Raw genomic sequence first — 16,766 nt, 5'->3', positions numbered from 1 at the left:
ATTCTCTTCAGAAGATTCATAAAGTTGTCATTTAACCACCTGTTCAAGTCACATAAGAGTTCATAAACAACACTATGCTTTTCTTCCTTGGCCCAGTGGGGCATTCATTTCTCTTTCTGGATCAGTAAAGACTATTCATGTTTCCCCCAATGTCTTATTATGACAAATTTCAAACATAAAGCAAGGTTGAAAGAATTTTACAGTGAATAGCTGGGTCACCCACCACGTAGATTCCACTGTTAATAGTTTACTGTTTTTGCTTTCTCATAAATCTCTCCACCTGTGCATCCATTTATTCATCTTGTTTTTGGTGCATTTCAGAGTAAATTGCAAACATGACTACTCTTTGCCATATAACTTGCGTTTGCAGGCTGGGGAACCTGTGATAGCCCACCTAGGTTGACAGTGGAGATCAAAGAGAAGTCAGTGGCTCTTTCTGTGGGTGGTTTCGCTCCCCAATCCCTTCCTCCCCACGAATTTCAATGTTGACTCTTTAATGACAGTAGTGTCTAGCCTGTGCACTTGAGTTCCTAGAAAGTAGAAAAGGGAATTTTTACAAACCCAATTCTCTTTAAAAACTTCAGTCTTTGAGACTGAAAAGACTCCTACAGGTAGCGTAGTTGGAAGTTGTTGTTTTTAAGTCCCATAGAGACATAAGCTCTATAGCCTACGTGCACATTTCCAGATTTCCAGATATCAGATTTACTTAAAGCAAAACTGTATCTTTAATGATGTAAGAAACATAGAGAATACAGATGGTCTCTGCTTTCAGATACAAAATATTCCTAAAAATGTCACGGACCATCACCATTGTCTCTACCTGTAGGGAGTTAGAGGCAGAAATTGTAGCACAGGAAGTTAGTGAGGAAGGAGGTAAAAGTTTTTAGCTGGCAAATGGATGGTATTATCAAAACCAGAGATTGCCTTACTGGAATTTACAAAACAACTATTACTGCATGCCTTTATCGCATGCAATTTTCAAGCTTAAGAAATGTGACCCAGCAGCGTAATAATAAGCCTGGATATGATGGCATTCGATTAAGGTTTGTTTTGCCTCCATTTCTATGTCTATTGTATTTACGTTTATGTTTTAATTGATATTTTGGTCATGTGTTTTCCCCAAAGAGATTTTGTGAAGGCTTCCATTTTCTAAAATTAAAAAATGATATATTTGATATATTGTAAACAAAAGAAATCCTCCTTAATGTACTCAGAAATGAGATCTTGTTAGTGCACTAAAACTTCACTTAAAAATATTTATCCGTTAGTACCATAAGCAAACCAAAGGTATTATTGCAGAGACTTGGAGGAAAGGACCTCAGTTTGGGAAGAGCCAATATCAGGAACTAATTCGCAGATCGGAATGTGGCCTGAATAGAGGAGAGGAAGAGAGTATTAAGGCAAATATGCAGCAGGTGATATAGAAACAACATCTGAAGGAGAAAGCCTCTTGATGACCCATCGGAGAGGGTCGAAGTCAGTGTATTTACCTTGGTCAACTCAAACTCAACACAAGAGATAGTCCAGAAGGGAAATGAAATAGAGGAAAGAAGCAGAGATTATATATTTTTTATGTTATCATCTGATTTTGCAATATGTAGGCTCTCTGAATTTTTTTTCACTGGAGAAAATTAAGTGCTCTTGTCCCCGCAGGAACCTTAGGATAAGAGTGTGATCAGCCTAGCCTTAAAGATTCAGTTTCTGGAGCTTCCATGACAGGGATAAAGACCTGTCGGATCCATGTGTTATCTCAATGATTAAGGCTTGCTTCTTTCTCAAGGGTCAGGCAAACTTCATCCTACTGTAAGTTTAGCCTCATATGCAGGGAAATTGTTTAATGGAGCCACTTATCTACCTGTATGGGGTGAGTACACACAAGTGCTCAAATCATTATCACTGTTTTCCATGTCACTCAGGCAACCTTGTACAAATTTTCCATGGGCTGGTAAATCTTAGTACTTATCTGCAAGGCTATTTTGTAAGCAGAGAATCTACTGTGATTATTACACTAATACTTAAATCAATACTTCATGCTTGTAGTTCTCACTCCAAGATATTTAGGTGAAAGTTGGCATTTTATGGAGGATGGTGGGGGGAAGGTATAATTGAGTAGAAAAGGATGGGAGAAGAACATCTCTTTATAACTGTTGCATTTGGAAAGAGACATTTAAAGGAAAATCTACCAAAATGGTGACTTTAAGGACAAGGAAAGATAGCTCCAATAGATCCCCTCTGTTTACGCATGCTATTGTTTCAGCCCATGATGTTTTGTTTACTTTGGAAGGAAATATTTTACCCCCTCTGAGATAATTAATTTTTGTCAGCTTCACTGTTTATAAGGGAAACTGAGAAACTGTTAATTGAAATACAGAGTGAGTCAGTGTTTCCAGTAATTTTTGGCAGCATTCTAATTTGTGTCAATCCCAGCCTAATTATTAGATTTTTTGGAAGCAAAAACATATTTGATTTTTCTCTTACTGAATTTGTTCTTCCTTTTTTTTTGAAATATGTGCTGTCTGACAAAGGTCATATGATTTATGTCAAAGTGAGGTGAAATACCCATACGCTTGAAACACCAGAAGGCTTATTGCATCATGTTTAGCTCTTCACTGCCGCTCAATATTTAGAAGGCTCTTTTCCTACTTCCTACCCCCAGCCCCGACCGGAAAATGTGATTCTTGCGAAGACCTTTTAGCTAGGATGAAGTCGAGGTATATGGCCCATCACTAATGACATCACTGAAGTAAATTTCCCAGAAGCCATCAGGGAGAATTCATTTGGAAATCCAATTGAATGTCACTTGCAAAGGGCAGGCTCCTGAAAGAGGTGACCAGTCATGCATTCCTGAGTTGTTTGTTATAAAAGCATTAATCACTGCGAACTCATTTACTCCTAACGCGAACACACTCTATTATTCCACAGGAATTCTGTTCCAAATGATCGTTAATGTAGAGGACGGGAGCTGCTGATTGTGGGCAGGGTTAATAAAATTCATCAGATCAATGGCCAGTATAATGGGCTTGTTAATGGTTTTTAATAGAGGTTGGATCTTCCTGGCTGCAGCAGAGTGAAGGCTGGGAGAGAGGGGCAGGTGGCTGTGCCAGGAGACAGCTCCATCTCCTGCCTGCTGAGGTGGCCTCTGGATGCAGAGAGTATCCCTGTTGGTCACTGAGCATCAGCAGGGCTCCAAGGTGGCCTTGACTAGGAACGCAGGCACCAGCTGTGGGCTGGGGAGGGAGCCCCAGGGACAACCATACTCCAGCAGCTGGCATGCCACAGCCTCTTGCAGACCACAGGCCAGAGTTCATCTAAGCACCTGAAGCCATGGATATCCCAGGCCCTTGCTTGCACCCCACCCTGGGCCCACCGATGAGATGAAAGACAACAGTCACACTGATAATAGTGACAACCCCAGCAAATGCTCACTGAAGCTCTCCAGGGCCAAAGACTAAGCATATGACACGCACTCACGTCAATCCCCATAGCAGCATCACTAGAGGTATGTACTATTTATTGTCCCCATTTTATAACCGGGGAAGCTGAAGTTCAGAGAGATTTGGTCACTAGCCCAGGGTTAGATTAGAAACTGTGTGCCTTTAGACGCCATGCTCTTTTATTAGGGGGAGAGACACAGAAGCTGCAGCCTAAAATCAGACTGAAGAAATATGCAAGGTGCGACGGGGGCCTGGGGGTCTTTCCATTTGTTTCTCCAACCAGTCAGTATGTTCAGGACCAACCTTGAGCAAATTATGTAAAAGCTGTAGCTTGTCTGCAATGCTGTTCCTCTAGGCATCGTTAGTAAAATTCAGGGTGCCCAGGGCCCTTGAGATGCCCAGGTGCTCTGGGCCACCCCACTGTGGCCTTAACTGGGGCACCCTGAGAGGTCCTCTTCACCCAGTGCTGCCCTGTACTTACAGCTTGGTCCTTCTCACCCTGCTCCTGCCTCACCAAAACTTGACCCATTTCTGGTCATCTGTGGGTCATTATGATATCCGACTGCTGTAGTCAGATCAGCTCGGATGGGAGGAAGCTACTGCTTCCTGGGGATGCCTCCTGAGCACAAGTCTTTTGTGAATGACAGCAAAGACTGCCCAGAGCCAGCACCCAGAGTTCCAGCTGCACTGCTGGGCATGGGAACGCAATGACATTCCCGAGCTCCAGAGACTGCCCTAACTGAGGGGCCAACACCGCTGCCTTGGGGCTCAGGAACAAGATGGGGCGGGAGCTTGCAGGTGGAGACTGTGGGTGAAAGAGGCAGCCACGAGCTGAGGAAATTGGCAAGCAGGAGTGAAGGAGGAATGATAGCTGGAACTACAAAAAACGCAAAATACTAGCACTACTAGATGTTTCCAGTAAGCTCAGAGGGTGGCAGAAGGACTTCATAAATGTTATCAATAAATGAAAACACATGGCACACATACTCCAGTGACCTTTCCCAGGTCAGCTTCTATAACCAAGATGGGAGCAGGCTGCAGCAGTCTTTGCATCTGAAAACGCCATCATTCCTAAAGTTATTTCCTTGATTATGTCATTTTAAAAACTCTACTGTTAAGGGTTTGGAGGATGTAAGAAAACAGATGGTTATAAGGAGGGGGTGATGCAGGGAAGGAGGGGGAGGACATAGGGGTTTCAGAGGGAGGCTCACGCATACCCCACACACTTACCACCCTCAGCAGGACTGAGCTCAGTTACACCATGCTAAATGCAACAAGAAACGCAGAACTGGGTGGAACGTGTTCTCCGGCCCCCCAGAGCGTACGAATATACACCATAAGTGCTAGACTACATGGCACAGGATATAAATGCAGTCGAGTTGAGTGAGAGAAATTAGCAAGAGGAAAATTCAGAGACAGCATCATGGAAGATTGCACTGGCTGCAAAGAACATAGAGGAGTTGAATCCCAGGGAGAGAAGGCACAGTCCACACAGGGAGAGGAAGCAGGGACAGGAGGCTGGAAGTGCGAGCGAGCATGCTGAGCACAACGGAGGGTGAAGGAGACAGCCTCGGTCTAACAGAGGGGGGGTGGGTGTGTGTATGTGTGCACAAATGTATGAATGTGTGTGAGAGTATGCAAGAGTATGGATGTGTGCATGTGCATGTGTGTGCACAAATGTGAGAATATGCCAAAGTGTATATGTGTGAGTGTTCGTGTTTGTGCACAAATGTGTGAATATCTGTGAGAGTATGCATGAACGTGTGTGTGTGTGTGTGCATGGATGTGCATGACTGTATATGTGCATGAGTGCGAGTGTGCATGTTTGTGCATGAATGTGTGAATGTTTATGAGTATGCATGAGTGGGTGTGCGTGTGTGTGTGTGTGTTTTAGGAGAGGGCCAGGCACGGTGACTTACACCAAGCCGCCAAGCCAGCACTTTGGGAGGCCAAGGCGGGCAGATCACTTGAGGTCAGGAATTAGCCGGGCTTGGTGGCACATGCCTGTAATCCCAGCTACTCAGGAGGCTGAGGCAGGAGAATTGTTTGAACCCGGGAGGCAGAGGCTGCAGTGAGCCAAGATCGTGCCACTGCACTCCAGCCTGGGTGAGTGACAGAGCAAGACTGCATCTCCACCTCCCACCCCCGCCAAAAAAAAGTAGGGAGAGGGGAGCAGTGGGCAATAAGCAGGACCGGAGAGAGGGTGAGACACATTGCAAAGTCCTTGGTAGCCAGACAGAGGAGTTTGGACTAATGTGGTAGGTAAGAGGGAGCCACGGTAGGTCCTTGGGCATCTAGGGAGCATGACCTGGAAACCTTCATCTAGCAGTGTGTAAGAGGTAGACTGGAAGGGGAACAGAGAATTATGGGCACTGTAGGCACCCTGGACACCCTGCCGTTCTGATTTGCCATTTTCTCTCCTGCAGCACACTTTCATATTCCCCATCACATTGGCTGAAGTCGTCCTCAGGCCTCACTCCTATCCATCAAAGAAGACAGGACTCACCTTGCTGGCTGCTGCCAGCATTGCTTACATCAGCCGGTAAGAATTACATGGAGAAAGTCAACTTAGGCTTGTCGTTCAAGACCCTGAGGGAAGTTCCAGAAATGTGTACTGTTCTGTCAGAATCCCTTTATCTTGGTTTAATAAGGATTTAATCATGTTTACATTTCCAGGTAAGAAGCATTCTTATTGTTTGATTTTAATGCTCATGGAAACCTCCCAAGCACAGAAACATACAGGTGTGCACACACATACACAGCAAGTCACAACTTCCCCTCACTCTCTCGTGAAGAATGAATCATTGCAAAGCCACTCATCTTGCTTTCCCAAGAAAATGTTGCTCCTTGGTTCTATCTTCAATGAACATGCTTGAATGGCTGAGGGATCTGAGGCATCTAACTACATTCTACCTGAAAAGTCATTTAGTGGGCAGAGCATGCTAGGTTTGTCCACTCCTGTTGCCTGTTTCATTATGGGCTTATTTGCATCAGCAGCTGGCATCAGAGCTCCTAGAAGGCATTTGGGCAATTGCATGGGAGATGATTTCTGTAGCTGGCCTAGATTTCGTCATTCAACCACCTGCAATACTCATTTTCAGAAATGCTGCCCAATAGTCTATAATCAAGGGAACGTGCTTGGCCTTTCACCCAGTGACTGGGAAACTTTTCTTCCATTCTATAACCTTCTCATCTAGCACCACGCTTTTGTTCCTTCTGAAAGAAAGAGGCTTGCTGAACACAAGACCTGCAGATTGGAAGCTAATCAGTGTTCCTTCTCTAGACTCACACAAGCTATTCATGTGTGACAATCTGGACAACCCTCCGATCCCTATATGCGGGGAAGTTTAGTTCAGTTCAGTGCTCTGTCAGGGATGGAAGCAGAGAGAGAGAGAGAGAGAGTGCATTCCAAAGAACATGGGCTCTAGCAGTGCCTGTTTTATGGACTCGACCAGCCTCTGTCTTAGAGCAAATAAACTTGGTGCCCAGACCTCATCTGCTGTTTTCTCCCTAGCCCTTCCTTCCCTTTTGTGGTGTCTACCCCTCCCACCTTTCTGTGCCCCTCTTTCCCTGAGTACCCAAATCTTTCTTCTCCCATCTTAAAGAAAGCACTTGCTCAATAAATCTACCCCCAGACTCCGGTGCTCTATATTGTTCTTCAGCCTCTGAAGCCTTTACATTTTAACAAAGGAAATTTCAGAGAACGAGGCTTAAGCTTGGGTCCTACTGATAGTTGATGTCTGGAGCACTCTGTTGAAAAGGATTCTGAGGCATTACCAAGAAAAAGTTGTGTGATTATTAGGCAATGACTTTCAATAGCATGACAATGGACAGTGGTAAGATATATGCTATGTGTTTGCCATATCTGGCTTAATACAAAGGAATATATCCCTAAAGACAGAGTATCTGGGACCTGGATTGGGGTAAGAGTATAGACACATAAAGATTTTGTTGTTGTTGTTCTTGCATGTGTTGAAGAGAAGCAAAGTGGAAGCTAGCTGATTATACACATGAATTTGTATGCTGTATTTTTTTTGGTGGTCTTTAACTTACTCTTTTATTGCCAAGTGTAAATCTTGTAGTTCATATATATGTTATTACCTTTTACTTACCAATGTCTTCTACCTAAGGACTTGTAAGTTGATTTTCAGTTCACATATCTGACCCTTGTTGTTCTTTTCCTTTTTGGGGATGAAGAAGATAAAAAGCACCTAAGGCCACTGCTGTTATTGGGGAAAATTGTAGTGGCTATAAAAATGAGAAGTAGAGGCCAGGAGGTTGGTTTATCAGTACCTGGGCGGGTGTCCCCATGATGCAGGTAATTAGGATGTTGGAGAAAGAAATGCCACAGGATGGGAGCCAGGTACAAGTGCATCTTTATCCATTCAGTGGTTCACCAGCGCCAGGCACTGTGCTAAAATACGGAGGATACAGTGAAGTTCAGGAAACCTGCTACCTTTAGAGGCTGTCGGGGAAAGAGGAGCATAACAGACAGTGGGAGACAGGGTGATGGGACTGTATTAGGCATAAGCCCAGGATGCTGTGGGCACACAGAGAGATATGCAGGATTGGCTTCTTAAAGGGAAGCACTGTCTAAGCTGAGGCCCAAGGAATGAGTAAGAATAGGTCAAAAGAGACATGGAAAAGACCTTCAGGCAGAAAAAACAGCATCTGCAAAGGGCTGGAGGAGCTGAGGGTATGGCTGAATTGAGGACAGGGTAAAGCCAGGTCGTAAATCCACATTAGTGCGTTTGGACTTTTAAACCAAGTGCTTTTCTGTAGAAAAGTGTTATAATCAGAGGAATGAAATGATGTGGTTTATGTAAGAAAGCTGATTAGAAAGACGATTCTGGCTGAACTGTGGACATTAGACTGAAGAGGAACAAGACAGGTAGACCAGTTGGTGGCATTGCTGGTAACTCAGGGGAGTTGATGTTAGCCAACTGATGATAACATCAATCAATCCACAAATAAAATCAGAGAGTGTGAACAATGGGAGGTGACTTAGAGATGACTTAGCATTGGAAAACTAAATCTCCAGTAGGGTAGATGACATGCCCATGGTCATATGGCAGGGGTGGAAATGCAAAGCTGGTACTTGAGCCAACTAAAACTGAGGTCTTCTCTTTCCAAATCCAGTTGTCTTTCCACTGTGTTTACATGGCCAGGTATTTGCTCAATTCCCAGTGTGTGCAAAACCATTCAGCTAAATGCTGGATGGATGGGCATGCACAAAGCTTGACCTAGCTCTGCACTTTGAAATCTTTCACGTGTTGTTCCCAGCTCTATGTGCTTGGATTAGACATTAAAGTACTGGTAATGAAGGGAGTGGAGGGAAGGGATGGAGACCTGTCACCAGCAGGAACGTGACTGGGTGGGCCCCAGTGCCCAGTGGGGAGCTGAGGTGGTTTGGGATTTCGTCCTTCATGAAAAATGCTAAGTTGGTATTTGGTCCATTAAGCCCCATTTTTGCTAGAACAAATCAAATATAGACACTTAAAGGAGGATGTTTGATGTGATCCTGTTGATGGAAGCATCTGTATTTCTGTTCACGCCCCGGTTAGAGGGGCTCAGACTCTTTGGTGCCTGCCATCCCCACCCTTACGCAGTTTCCAGGGCCCCTGGCTCCTCACAGCCACAGATGGCCATGAAGTTCTACAAACTGCAGACACCCGTGGAGACGTTTTAGGGAAGTGGCTATGGGCCCACTGTCAGATGTGCCAGTTTGGACAGTCAAATGGGGAAATGGCATAACACGAATGAGGTAAAGAGCATGGGCTCGGGCCAGAGGGAGCGTGAGAAACGAACATGAGTCAGGAAAACGGCACTGAAGCTGAGCTGGAGAAGCATTTCACTGCCGAAACCATGTTCAAATGACCTAAAAATAGTCCCTGAGACCGTGGGGACCGCCTTACATGTGGTGGTTGCTTTTAGTTATTTTTCAGATTGCAAAATTGAAGAGCTCTCCCCTAAGTGGGAAAATAAAGCTTTGCAAAATAGTAATGACTGCAAAGCTTTCATTTCCTTTGGAAAGCATTAGTCACCTTTAAATATGGTAGCTCACTTATTCCTCCCTTCTCTCTTACCCCAAAACACCTCACCTAGTTCTCCCTGAGGCAGTGGTGAGGAGCAAAAAAATAGAAATGTGCCTTCTGCTGGTTTTTATTCTTTCTTTTATTGAATAAATATTTTTTCCCTAGCACATGGTTGGTCCTGCCCAGAAAAGCAATGTTATATCAGGCCAAGCTTCAGCCTGCAGGGGGTTTATCCTTAATAAGTGGAGATGACCCATGCATACAAATTAGAAGTGCAGAAGATGGAAAGTGGTAAAACCTCATAAAAAAAACACAAGGAGCCACAGAAAAGGAAGAGTTTGCATCCAGCTGAGCGGTGTGGGAAGGGCACTGTGGAAGGCATGCATTGGATCTGAGCCCCGAAGGACCGGCAGGATTGGAGCTAGAAAAAATGAGAGAAAGTAAACAAAAGGAGCACAGTCCCAAGGCCAGGAGAGTGCAGAAAGCGTGAGAGCAAGGGTCAGTAATTCTCTTTGCTGGACCTGTTTGTGAAAGAGACTAATGAGAAATATCCCTGGAATTACCCACTCATGAAGGCTTGCAGATGGCAGACTAGAGGATGTTGGACATAGTATAGAAAATGGGAGCATTTGTTGTTGCTGTTGTTTGTTTGTTTGTTTGGAGTGGAAGCAAGGGTGAGCAGTATTTGTAACTTGGCCAGCAAATTATGCTTTAAAATGTCATTCTTGACGATAGTGCTTCAAATAAGTTGGAGTGACAGGAGATGGGAAACAAAAAAAAATATAAACCAATATAAAAATAAAAACTAGCCAGCACATTATGTACTTTGATCACAATGTCTTATTTTTTATGTATGGTTATTTCACAGTTCCAGTGATATCCCCAAGCACCCTTCTGCCTTGGAGGTCTTGGTCCAGTTTTCCAAGGAGTTCCAATAATCTGCTGAGTGCTCACACATGCCCCTGTCGTGCACTGCACAACCCATGCTGCACACTGTTCTGAGCATTGTTCTTACACACAGATAGCAAAACTGTAATCCCCACTGGGCCCAACATCCCCACCTGGCACAGTGTTAAGGGTTAGCACACCATGCCCACTGCTGATGCCAACAGTGTCATTTACCCATCAGCCCCCTGTGTTGGTAGAATTAACAATGTTACTCGCCACAGCAACCACCCCAGCTGGCCTGGAGTGCATCATCACACTGCTCTTGGTAGACCAGAAACCTACTGATGCTGCAGGTGTCCCTGCTAGTGTGTAAAGTATTGCATGCCCAGTAGAAACACTGCACAGATGTGCAGCTATCACCCAGCCTTGGGGCAGATGTTTGTAAAGTCCCTTCCCAAAATTAGTTCCTATGAGGCAAGAGAGAGAATTACTTTCTTTTATACTATGCTCACCAGGGTAAGATCCCTCAGCAAAGCTTCCTGGGTTCCCAGAAGTAACAGTTCTTTAAATTCATGCCTCATTTACAAATACATGTACACATCTTACCCTGAGAATACATTAAAAGCTGCCAAGGGGTAGACTAAGCTGAGTTCCAGGACCAGCCACCTTGCCATTTCCAGAATCAGCAATTCTCTTCTTCTCTTTCTGGTTCTTATTCATTTTTCCATTGAATAAATATTTTCCCTAACACATGGTTGGTCCTGCTCAGAACCAACCATGTTGTGAACTCCCTACCAGAGCCAGAGCCACTGTTACCGTTTCCAAAATATGACCTTCAACTGGGATCATCCAGGTCAACCATAGCTTTATAACCTCAACTCAGCAGGGATTGGAATCTCAGCACCATTTTCCACAGAAGAAATCCTTACCCTACCTGTAAATTCATATATGAAAATTAATTAAAAAGATGCCACACAACACATCCTTGTTGTCAACATGCGGGGTCCAGCCCAGCCAGGATCCAAACTGAAGAGGGATGGAGGTGGAGGACTAGGAGAGGAGAGGGTATCTCATCTCCTGCTCTTCTCATCTTTCCTGTTCAAACCTTAGTTCTTATTCAACCAAAATGCCTGTAACAGAAATCAGAAATAATAACAGCATGAAGAGAGTAAAACTGTAGAATCAGAAATGAGAGACATGCCTGAGACACATTGTTGAAACAACAGAATAGGTTTTATGGATTGATTGACATGTACCACACAAATGAAAAGGAAAAATTAGGATAATTCTAAAAATTTTAAGTTAGTAGACAAGAAAAATGGTGATTCCATTGATAGATGAAAATGAATTGTGAAAGAAATAGTTTTGGGTATAAGTAAAACAGTCAGTTTAATATCCCATATCTAGGTCTCATTTCAAAAATACTCTGGTTTAATTGGTTCAGGATATGCCCTCAGCATTGGAATTTTTAAGGCCCTCAAGTCAGTTCTAATTTTGAGACAAGATGGAGAATCACCTGCCTGGAGGAATTTCCATTCAGAAATTCAGACCCTGCAGTCTCAAGAAAGGTGGGGCTGAGGAGATGCAGCTAGTTGAACCCTCGTGGAGTGACAAGATTGCTGGAAAGAGAGAGAGGAGAGAGGGAAGATAAGTAAGAAGCAAACACCAGGGAAGGGCCCTCCTCTCAGGGACGGGAGGGGGAAGGAGCAGCAAAGGTAGCAAGGTATGACCAGGTAGTAGAAGGGCAGGAAGTTAGAAAACCATGGGCCCTGAAGGCAGAGAGGCTTCAAACTGGAAGGGGGTGTCTCAGGGAGGGGTCGGGCAACAGCTTTAAATGCCGTGATGAGGTTGCCACCCCAATAACTCTCATCACTGCCGACACTTCAACATCTAGGTAAACTACTTGACTAACACTCTAGCTTTGCAGTTTCTCCTGACTCTTTCTATTTGATTTATTCTCCTGGGCTGGAAAGACGTGACATGAGGGTTAACACCGAAAGAAAGAATTATATGCCCAAAGCCCACAAAACTCCGTTATCTGTTTATCTGCCACCCACAGACGTCGGTATTTCTCTACTGATAAGACGCAGAAGTTATGAATTTCTTGACAGCCATTATAATACTCTAAGATTTAGGATAAGGAGACCCTAAAAGATTAATTTTTGGCTGCCATTTGGTGCCCACCCAGTCCAACTCACAGAGGTTCACGTAGCAGATGGCTCAAGAAAGATGTGAAATTGCTCTTTGAACTGAGGGGCAACGTCATTGGCCTCTTCAAAGTATTAGTAAAGTGAGATTAACCAAAACTTGAAAGGCCACTGGGTACATTTCCAAATTTCCAGAGCCTGTGGTGGTCTTGGTGAGTCAGGCGACTGAGAGCCGTCCATAGCAGTGTCCTACAGAGCCACCCAACACAGCCATTCATTTCAAAATTCAAAGAACCTGCTGCATTTTGGGCACTTGGCAAATAAATGTGCCTGACAGAGACAGTCCCTGCCCCTGCAGAGCTTTCAAGCTAGTGAGAAAAACAATCAAATAAGTAACAAAGGTAAGTTCCAGGGTGGAGGAAGCACCTGGCGTAAGCATTTACCCGAATCAGGGTTGGGGGAGAGAGCTTCAGGAAATCTTTTCTAGAGAAATAGACTTTTAAGCTGAGATTTGAAGCGTGAGTAAGATTCAGCCAGACACAGGGCAAAGAGAAGTAGGTTCCAGGAAACAAAAAGGTCAGAGGTGTACCCAGTGAAGACAACAGCAGGTGTGAAAGCCAAGAAACTGCAGCGCTCAGTTCACTCAAGAAACAAAGGGGTTCAATATGGATGGACTGCAGATCTCCGGATGGAAGCGGGGCACGGCCAGGCCAGGTCAGCTGGGCTAAGCAGCTGGGATCCTGGGATTCACTGCAGGCAGGGGAGGGCTGTGGACAGAGATCGCTTTTAGGAAGATTACCGGATTACTGATGGCTTGCAATAGGGGAAGTGGGTTGAAAGGAGCAAGAAAGCCTAGTTGGTAGACAATGACAGAAACCCAGATGGAATGGAGGCTGAAGGAAGATTGTGAAATGTGTGCACTGAAGAAACATTTAGAAGGAAGTTTAGTATAGATATGATTTCATGGGATCAAACTTGGGGGCAAGATTGAATGGAGGGCTGACATTGGCTGAAATAGAAGACATGTTGAATGCAAAGTTCCCTCCCTCCCTCCCTCCCTCCCTCCCTTCCTTCCTTCCTTCTTCTTTCCCCTCTCTCTTCCCACCTTCCCCTCATATTCAGGCAAGCCATAAAGAAGTGATGTCAACTAACAGTGTGACTCTGTCCTCACTCATGCCTCTCTGCTGAGTACCCTTGGTAAATTACTATCATCTTGCCTCATACTCTGTATCTCTGTTAATTTTCCTACTGTCAGGTACCACACCTATAACTTTCCTTGCACTTTATCTGTGAAAGTACACAATTCATTAGCTTACCTCGGGAACTTTCCTTTACAAGCCTTATGCTGAAGGAAACAAACATGAAGTAAACAGAAATTTTCCAAGCCTCTGGGGGGATGTCCTTATTTATAGACTATCTTACATAAATGTGCATGGGAATTCAGAAGCCCTAATTTCAACTATATAAAGTAAACAAAGTGAACTAAGTGATGCAACTTTTTGGAGTACATTCAGAGCTCCTCACTGACTCCAAACTCCTAGCCCTATCTACTTGAAACTGTTTATTTTCTATGCCATATACCTTCTTTGTCCTGCCATGAGAAGTAGCCATGCAGGTAAGAATCACTGTGGGCATCCTGTAATGCATCCATGGAACGCATATCTTAAAGAACTCTAGGCTGGCCATGGTGGCTCATGCTTGTAATCCCAGCACTTTGGGAGGCTGAGGTGGGCAGATCACAAGGTCAGGAGTTTGAGACCATCCTGAGCAACATGGTGAAACCCTGTCTTTACAAAAAATACAAAAATTAGCTGGGCATGGTGGCGCACGCCTGTAAACCCAGCTACTCGGGAGGGTGAGGCAGGAGAATCGCTGAACCCAGGAAGCGGAGCTTGCAGTGAGCCGAGATTGCACCACTGCACTCCAGCCTGAGCAACAGAGTGAGACTCCATCTAAAAAAAAAAAAAAGAATTCTAACATTAGTAACAATGATGATAATTATTGTTTGTTCTAGTCACCTCATTCTCAATCTGGGAGGAACATCCAGACAAGTTTGGGAAAGCAGAGTGATACCAGCAGGGCCCAGGCGAGGAACTAAATGCCAACCCTACATTTATATGACCCTAAAATTGACACCTCCTTAGATACATTTAAATTGTGGTAAAAGGTACACAATATTTACAACTTTAACCATTTTAAGTGATTTACCATTTTGATCATTTTTAAGCTCTGTAGCATTTTGTACATTTACCTTGTTGTGCATCCATCACCACCATCCATCTCCAGAACTTTTACATCTTCCCAAACTGAAAGTCTACCCGTTAAACAATAACTCCCTGGCTCAGTCCATTTTGTGTTGCTATAAAAGGATATCAGAGATTGAAAAGAGGTTTATTTAGCTCATATTCTGCAGGCTGAGAAGTTCAAGGGCATGGCCCTGGCTGCCGACAAGGGCCTTACTGCTGCCTCACAATGTGGTGGAGCAGATCAAAGGGGAAATGGACACGTGTGAAAAGGGCAAAACCTGAGGGGCACCCTAGATTTATAACAACCCATTCTCATAGAAAAAAATCCATTTCTAGAGCTTACTATCACAAGAACAGCATCAAACCATTCTTAGGAGATCCATCCCCATGACCCGAACACCTCCCACTAGGCTCCCCCTCCCAACACCAACACACACAGGACCAAATTTCAACATGAGTTTTGGTAGGAACAAACAAACCATATTGAAACCATAGATAGCATTCCCCGCTGCCTCCTCCTGCAACCACATGGCAAGCACCATTCTACTTTCTCCCTCTATGAATCTGACGTTCTAGGTTTCTCATATAAATGGAATTATACAGTATTTGTCCTTTTACGACTGGTTTATTTCACTTAGCATGTCTTCAAAGTTGATCTGTGTGGTAGCATGTGTCAGAATGTTCTTCCTTCTTAATGCCTATGTATAAGCCACATTTTATTTATCCATTCATCTATCAGTGGGCACTTGGGGAGATTCCACCTTCAGGCTATTGTGAATAATGCTGCTATAAACATGGGTGTACAAATATCTCTTCAGATCCCTGTTTTCAATTCCTTTTTTTTTTTTTTTTTTTTGAGATAGAGTCTCATTCTCTCGCCCACGCTGGAGTGCAGTGGCGTGATCTCCAATCACTGCAAGCTCTACCTCCCAGGTTCATGCCATTCTCCTGCCCTCAGCCTCCCAAGTAGCTGGGACTACAGGCACCTGCCACCACACCTGGCTAATTTTTTGTATATTTAGTAGAGATGGGGTTTCACCATGTTAGCCATGTTTTCAGTTCTTTTGGGTGTGTACCCAGAAGTGGAATTGCTGGATCAGATGGTAATTCTATTTTAATTTTGGGGAGAACCACCATATAGTTTTCCAAGGCAGATGTACCATCTTCCATTCCTACCAACAATGAACAAGGGTTCCAATTTCTCTATGTCCTTACTAACACTTGTTATCTTGTCTTTTTTAAAAAAAAATAGTATCCATCCTAATGAGTGTAAGACAATATCTCACTGTCATTTTGATTTGCATTTCTTCTAGTTATTAGTGATGTTGAACATCCTTTCATGCATTTGTTGGCCTTTTATGTAACTTCTCTGTAAAAGGTCTATTCAAGTCCTTTGTCCATTTTTAATTGAGTTATTTGGGTTTTTTGTTATTGTTGAGTTACAGGAATATTTTACATATTTTGGATATTAACCCCTTATTAGAGATATGATTAGAAATATTGTTTCCCATTCCATGGATTGCCTTTTCACACTGTTTATTGTGTCCTTTGATGCAGAGATGATCCCTTAAGTTTTACACCCTAGGGCCTCTCTTGCTTCACCCTACTCCTGGTCCTGAATATAGCCCTTGACTCTTCCACAAACCATTTAACAAACTTCAAGTATTTGAAATGACAGAGATCACCCTTGGGTTTCTGAAAGTTTAAGCACAGAATTTCATTCTTCCTTCTGAATTCCTTTGACAACGTGGGATATTCAAATTTAAATGTTGTTTTTGAAGCATAACCTGGCCTATCCTAATTGTTACAAGAGATCAGCAGCTTCAAAGAAGGCTTTCTGAGAGCACTCCCATTGTGCCATCCCTCAGTGGAGATGGAAGCTTTTGAACTCTTGTCAAATATTACAATGTGCCAAGCACTGTTCTGTGTCTTTTACATGTGTTAACTCCTGTAATCTTTACAACAGCCTTAGAAGGTGTATGCTGTTTGGATCTTCACTTTACACATTGAGGAGAT

General features: G+C 43.8%; 1 protein-coding gene across 6 annotated transcripts in view; it reads left to right on the top strand.

The window, feature by feature from the left end:
- The window catches only part of ADTRP (androgen dependent TFPI regulating protein), an 89,475-nt gene that overhangs the window by 61,543 nt on the left and 11,166 nt on the right, over positions 1-16,766 (top strand). For all 6 annotated transcript variants that reach the window (NM_001251896.3, XM_063811883.1, XM_009450428.5 and 3 more), the window contains one exon: positions 5,861-5,976. In NM_001251896.3, coding sequence (NP_001238825.2) covers positions 5,861-5,976 — 116 coding nt within the window. The remainder of the gene's footprint in view (positions 1-5,860; positions 5,977-16,766) is intronic.

This window comes from Pan troglodytes, chromosome 5 (assembly GCF_028858775.2).
Source record: "Pan troglodytes isolate AG18354 chromosome 5, NHGRI_mPanTro3-v2.0_pri, whole genome shotgun sequence".
Lineage (NCBI taxonomy): Eukaryota > Metazoa > Chordata > Mammalia > Primates > Hominidae > Pan > Pan troglodytes.
This window is presented reverse-complemented; position numbering and strand designations above follow the sequence as displayed.